Source organism: Cibotium barometz, chromosome 17 (genome assembly GCF_041138505.1).
Source record: "Cibotium barometz isolate CiBa-2024 chromosome 17, ASM4113850v1, whole genome shotgun sequence".
Taxonomy (NCBI): Eukaryota; Viridiplantae; Streptophyta; class Polypodiopsida; order Cyatheales; family Cibotiaceae; genus Cibotium; species Cibotium barometz.
The window spans coordinates 32,445,435-32,452,784 of NC_141062.1; the positions used below are offsets into that span (position 1 = coordinate 32,445,435).

At 47.7% G+C, this 7,350-nt stretch overlaps 1 protein-coding gene across 1 annotated transcript in view; it reads left to right on the forward strand.

Annotated features, from left to right (window-relative positions):
* The window catches only part of LOC147629894 (uncharacterized), a 31,439-nt gene extending 24,323 nt beyond the window's left edge, over positions 1-7,116 (forward strand). Inside the window, exons 11-14 of the mRNA XM_086810881.1 lie at positions 5,998-6,099; positions 6,236-6,349; positions 6,451-6,534; positions 6,639-7,116. Coding sequence (XP_086667007.1) covers positions 5,998-6,099; positions 6,236-6,349; positions 6,451-6,534; positions 6,639-6,791 — 453 coding nt within the window. The 3' untranslated portion in view covers positions 6,792-7,116. The remainder of the gene's footprint in view (positions 1-5,997; positions 6,100-6,235; positions 6,350-6,450; positions 6,535-6,638) is intronic.
* The last annotated feature ends 234 nt before the right edge of the window (positions 7,117-7,350 follow it).

Sequence of the window (7,350 nt, forward strand, 5' to 3'; positions counted from 1 at the left end):
GACAAGGCACCTGATTGATTGAAATTTCCTCCTTGTGGTTTTGTGAAGACTGTACGGAATGTCAAGCTGAACTGAGTGCTTGCACTGCTGCTTCCGTCTTCTGCTGAACTCGCCCCCCCCCCCCCCCCCCCTCTCTGTTTTTGCTGCCCCTCGTCCTCCCATCTCTTCCCGTTGTGCTTCCGCTGCCCCCCTTATGCTTCCGCCCTTGCCTCTGCTCCAGCTGCCCCCCCTTCTTCTCCCACTTCAGCCCCCTCTGCTCCCGCTGCCCCCCTTTTTCTGCTTCCGCCCCTGCTTCTGCTCTTGCTGCCCCCCTTCTGCTCCCGCCCTTGCTGCCCCTCACCTGCATTCGCCCTTTTGCACCCGCTGGTCCCCTGCCTCTTTCCCCGCCTCCGCTCCTGCCCTGCTTCCGGCACCCGCCGCTTCCTGTTCCTTGCTCTCACTTGCCTCCTCCTCCCCCCGACGCCTCTTTCATTCAGCAGCAATCTTTTATTTGGATTCAAGTCGGCCACCCACTATCGATTGGCTCTATGGCTTCTGCCACAGCCAATCTTTCATCACCCCCACAGGCCAGGAGAATCATTAATTTTTCTCAAGACCAGCTCGCCTCTCTTCAGCACAATATTGACATTGAGGTCTAGACCACCCTTGTTGCGAGAGTTTATGGTTCCCACCCCTCTCGTTCGTAGGCCCGTGAATGGCTTCTAGCAGCTCTCCCTTCGGAGCTGATTGTGCACTTCCAGGATACTCGTTTGCTTGGTTGAGGCTTCTTCCAGGTGGATTTTCATTCTCCAGAAGCTACTTCTTAGGTTTTGGCTGGCATCCCCTTCCCTCTTGGCCCTAGGAAGATTTTCTTTTTTCAGTACCAGGTGGGCTTTGATCCAATGGCGAAAGATCAGCGCCTTACCCCGGTCTCACTGCGGTTCCCTGCTCTTCCTTGGTCCTATTGGAAGCTTTTAGCTTCCATAGGGGCATCCTTTGGCCAGGTTCTAGAGGTATTGGCCGGCACAGTACTGGGATATGTACCACCTTCTCATGAGCAGAGATACAACCACTGCATGGCGCAGGATGAGAGAGCCTCGCCCTCGTACCCCGATTGAGGATCCACACACATGGCACACATATGCAAAGAGCCTCTACCATATCTCTCAGCAACCGCCCATACCACAGCCACAGGAGCCCCGCCCTACCACCACCTCTACTTTCTTTACCGCCTCGATGGTAGAGAGAGCTATCCCGCCAGTTACAGCATGGGAGATCGGCTGACCACACAGGTATACAGAGTGAGCATCTTATTTATGCAGCTGACACACTGGCACCCTTTGTTGCTCACCTCTTTAATAGGGCACTAGTGGAGGGCCTACCAGCTGAGTGGACTATGCACACCATCGTGCCTCTCCACAAAGCGGGTGACATGCTAGACCCCAACAACTACAGGACTATCATGATTGGTCATACATTGGCCAAACTTTATGGCGCAGTGCTCGAGACAGAGGTGAGCTCATATGCAGAGGAGGAGGGACTGCGAGCACCAGGGCAGGCTGGATTTCGACGAGCTTTCTCCACTATTGACCATATATTCACTCTGAGATGTCTGATTGATCAGGCTAGGGCGCAGGAGAGGAGATTATACTGCTGCTTTGTGGATTTCCGCAAAGCATTTGACACGGTGCCACGGGAGAGACTCTTCTAGCGCCTCCAATCATTGGGGATCCCATCAGAGATGGTCTGGGGCATCTATGCTTTATATGAGCAGGTCCTCGGGTGCATACGACGCCCCAGGGGGCTATCTGATGTTATTGCTAGCACCATAGGTGTAAAGCAAGGATGCCCACTCTCTCCTACACTATTTGGGCTATACATTGATGAGGTGGCTGACTTCATTGTTCACGGTGGTGGGGATGGAGTAGACATCTCAGGTACCACAGTCCACATTATGCTATATGCAGATGATATTATTTTGGTCTCTGAGTCGCAGATGGGACTACAGCATCATCTCCATGCACTCGATGACTTCTACACACAGAAGGGACTTACAGTGAACCTTTGGAAAACCAAGGTCATGATTTTCCACACCTCAGGGCCGGTTCGACGACAGGCCATCTTCACACTAGCAGGAGGACAGGAAGAGGTGGTAGACTCATATGTGTAATTGGAAATTACATTCGCAACTCCGCCAAGATGATTTACTATGGCACAGGTAGCTAGGGATAGACTCACACGAGGGTATGCAGCTCTGGCCATGCTAGAGAGACAATGTCACCCGGCACATTTCCAGGAGCCCCGCACGAAGGGGTGGTTGTTTGACACACTAGTCACCCCTGCTTTGATGTATGCTGCAGCAGTATGGGCACCTGGGCTCGCCACCTCCACATGGTCTCAGATAGAGAGGCCTCAGATTCTCATGCTCTCACGGATGATCCGCAGCAAACCCTCTGTCCCACGTGACATTGTCCGAGCGGAGTTTGCTGCACCTCCTATGCTAGTAGAGGCCCTCTTCCAGACGATCTGCTTCATACAGAGGATCAGAGATATGCCATCAGATCGATTCTCACATAGAGCTTTTGAGGCGTCCAGGCAGCTCAGAGAGAGTGGAGATAGGAGATCATGGTATTCACAGATGATACAGTGGCTCACTCAGCATGGTCTCAGCATAGATCACCTGCCACCTTTCCAGTATGATATACATGCACCACACATCCAGCTCTCTCACAGTGAGAGGAACAGAGTCCTTTGGCAGGATTTATGGTAGCGATACACTCAGGAGACTTGGATTACACCCAGTCAGCCTCTCGTCGAAGATGCTATACTACAGAGATCAGTTTATTCGTATCTCAGCGGACGGATTCATTCAGTGACCTGGATATATGGATGTGTACATGCCTCACAGTGCCCGAGTGGCGATTGGCGAGCTCGGAGTGTCATCACACCAGCTTGAGATTGAGGCAGGTAGGGCAGCACGGATCCCCAGAGCAGAGAGGATATGCAGACTATGCCAGGAGGAGGTTGAGAGTGAGGAGCATTATGTATGCAGATGTAGAGCATATAGTGTCATTAGAGAGAGATACACCACCATCTTCAGTGGACATCCCTCACTCCGCCAGATCATGGAGTCCGCAGACCAGCGCAGATTTGGCCAGTTCTTGCTAGAGACAGTGCCACAGAGAGACACTGCTATGGACTCATACCACAGGGAGAGGTGGGCGATAGCTCCAGCTCACTAATTTCTTCCAGAGATCTATCCCAGTGCCTACCCTGACACAGGAGGGGGTTACACTTCAGCGCGCTGCGGACCTCCGAGCCAGACGGAGACTGAGAGCACCAGGCTACCAGACTCCCAGACTACATCAGAGGGAGATCACAGAGATACGGGCTCGACATCGGCACCATATCCAGGAGCGGCTCGCTCACTTACACTCACACCCGGAGATCATGCTCTGAGGGATTTTTGCCTCGCCATCGCCTATGTATCACATATTACACCCCCATTATGGTATTGGTTGGAGCTAGACAGATCTGCATTGCATTCTTGTATACCCTACGCATAAAGGTTGCATACTGAGCCTCTAGCTGTGTTGCTCCATCCATCATACCCCCCACTAGCTCAATACTTTCATAGTTTATTTCATGTTCATTTTGTTCTTTTTTTCTGGACATCCAGTTGTACATTGATTTGTCTCATAGGTTGAGTTCGGCCTCTAGTAGACGTTAATACAGCTTTCTTTCTTCTTTCTTTCTCTCTCTCTCTCTCTCTCTCTCTCTCTCACACACACACACACATTGGGTGAGTGGGTAAATAAACAAAAATGGGATAGCCCTTCTATCACCCAAAGTGTGGTAGATTGGTTAGCTCATGGAGTAGTTATTCAACGTGTCCCGTGTTCGAATCTCTTGGGATTGTTCCTACGACGTTAAAAAAGCTTCTTTCATTAGGTGTGTGGGTAAATAAACAAAATGGGGTAACCCTTCTATCACCTAGGTGTGGTAGATTGGTTAGCTCATGGAGTTGTTATTCAACACCACGTCTCATGTTCGAATCTCACTCTCGTTGGATAGATCATATATTGGTCTCTTGGGATTGTTCCTACGACGTTAAAAAGGCTTCTCTCTCTCTCTCTCACACACACACACACACACACACACACACACACAAAGCTGCACCAGAGGACAGGATATGCCAGCTTTGTCACAGAGGCTGAGACCACTATATGCAGATGCCCAGTATACTATGAGATTAGGGGGAGGTTCCACTGCCTCTTCCGAGATGGATTTGGACCACTTTCCAAGATCATGGATGTCCCAGACCAGAGAGGCTTGGGACTTTTCCTCCTGGAGTTTCCCAGACACACAGGGAGTCCCTTTTGTGGCCTAGACCAGCAGTACCCGTCAAAGGACCAATACAGAGAGCTTTCACCAACTTCTTCCAAACCAGAGTGACGAGGGCAGATTCACCCACTACACCCAACCTTCAGGCTGATGCAGGAGCTTGGTCGAGAGGAGTGACACTAGACAGAGCCATTGCACTATGCCGAGCCCAACGCCCTCGACCTCATGGTCCCCGCCCACGCCCGTGTCACTATAGGAGGAGCCATCATCTCCCACCACAAGACTTTCTCCCAACGGCCCAGCTTTACTACATTGGGTGCCATGTTGTAGTGTCCTATGTGGGATATTTTAGGGTGATATGAGAGGTGGACACTTTTGTTTTGTTTTGGGATCAGATCTGACATTTCTGCTCTTATTACTTTCTTTGATTTTTTATTTTTAGTACCCATAATGATGTATTTCATTTACATGATGTAACCTTTTGGTCTCATAGGTCATTTTGGCCTTTTGTAGACGTTAATACAACTTTCTTTCTTTTCTTTGTTTCTTCTCTCTCTCTCTCTCATGCGCGCATGAGGGTTATGTAGTGGGAGGCTAGAGGTGCTTGGGCATGTACTTACAGGAGCTCCCCATCGTCATCTTGGGATGCCTTGCTCCGACAGTGAGTGACGAGGGAGTGAGCGCCATCAAGATGCTTCTTGAACCTCCATTACTTACTTCAGCTTGCGACAAAGGAGGCCACTTAGGCTCCACATGTATCATAGAGGCCATCAAAACACTAGAGTGCGGGACCCTTTGGTCCCATGCACTCACGCAGAGTCACTAAAAAGAGATCCAAATCCCTTCTAAGAGCCAGACGTCCCTGCCCCCAAAACCAGTGACCTGGACCCATGAGGTGGATTTCATCATAGCTCTATGCTCAGTTATTGGTGGAGGATATTATTCACACTTTTATGGCCACATGGGCTTGTAGACACGGACCATCCAGATCTGTGCAAGCAAAGCACACTGTTTTCAGGAGGGAGTGTGATCATGGGATCTTTTTCTCATCAACCCCCACACAGGACTCTCTTGGCACCATTGTGTCCTAGTTTGGTTGAGATCACCATACATTTTGGGATGAGGATTCTTTACTCCGGCTTCTAGCCATGATTTTGTGGTCTATTCATACATAATAGAAGTCTCTTTTCTACAAAAAAAAATTTAAAAATGGGGGAGGATGGCACTATTATTGGAAGAGGTATGTGTTGCTCCCACCTCATTGTACATACTGGCGCCTTGTGTTAGTCACATAGCTACCGGCACTACGTTGACACATGATCATAGCATAGGTAGGTAGTTTCTATTTCAGTTTTCAGATTTTTCCCCTAGTATCTCATGGAGCTGCTGTGTTACTCTTTGGTCTCATAGACCCTTGTGGTCTTTTGAGAACGTTAATATAAACTTCCTTTCTTTCTTGATCACATTGTACATGCATGAGTATGTGGCTCCCGTTCTTTGGGTAGCTAGTTTTTTTTTCCTTTCATATTTTCTTGGCTTACAGTTACCCTTGCTCTCATAGACCCTTTGGGTCTTTCGTAGACAAAAAAATAACTTTGTTTCTTTGGCATGCATGTTTGTGCCTGTTTGTAAGCGCTTGAGTGAATGCATGCATGACACCATTTTACCATGCAGTCACATGCAGTTGAAGTGGAGGAATTTGAACGATCCATAATTTATCACAAAAAAATCGCAACCAGAGCTGAGCAAGAAAGGTCCGAGTTTGCAGCTGAGCGAGTATGGCTTTCATACCATGGTTAATTGTTGATAGCTTTTCAAATTCAAGTGCATAATCTGATGGGAATTTTCGACCTTGGAGTTAAAGCCATTAAGAATTTTCAAGCAATATTGTTTGCTGGAATTTTTATGACAGACACAATTGCTAGAAAATATCAGACTTCTAGAAGAGAAAGGAAAAGTTCTTGAGAAAAAGCTAGAGTTGGAGAGACTGCAACATTCTGAAATTTTACAGAATGAGCTGATCAAGGTAGGGAGTTGGATCACTAACCGCATAACATACATACATTTATATAGCATCAGAGGGACGAATACAGTTCACAACATGAATTTTTTAATGTGTTTTTGCAGCATAAAGAGGAAAGGAGAACATGGGAAAAAGAAGTGCAGAGCACAAGGCATATGGCCGAGCTTAACCAGCAACGACTTCAGGAGGTGAATGTTCTTTCTGTTCACGAAAGACAAACTTAATTTTTTGTATGATTTTGCTTGTATATCAGTAAGAAGATGATGACACCTTTGATTTCTTCTGAGGCCAGATACAGGCAGAACAAGAACAGAGAAAGTTTGATCATGACCGGAAGCTGCATGAAGCAGAAACAATCATATCCGATGCTGTACGGCAGCAGTTTGGTGAGCTGAGAGCTGCCACTGGGATTGGCACACAGTCACTCAAGTTCTCCAAGTATTGACTCACAAAGATCGTGAGCACTTCTAATTAAGATATGATTGGCACCACTGATGGTTAAGGTGACTTCTCCAATTCATTTGTTTTCACTTGTTTACAAGCTCAGCTAGCATGAGCCAGTTCTGGCCACACTCTCTCTGCTTAGGCTATAAGCTCGCTCACTATCAGAGTGATGGGGCTACAAAGTGAGCTGAGAATGTCATTTTTCAAGGTCAGAGGGTGAACCCTCATGTGTCCACAGAACATATCAGTGGTCGGTGTTAGCTTGGCTGGATTTGTGAGTTCTTGGCTTGGGGGATGATGTGACTCTTGAATATACGTATATTTATGTATGTATGTATGCCTGTGTGTATGGAGAGAGAAAGAGAGAGAAAAAGAAAGAAAGAAAAGATATATTAACGTCTACGGAAGGCCAGAGACAAATTTGTATACAAGTCCATGTCCTGAGTATCATGGAAAGAAAAACTGAAATGAAAAGCTAATCCTAGTCATATGCAGCTCACTGTCTAGCATGCTATAGATGTACAATCATGATAAGTGGTATACTACTAATTCCACCCAGT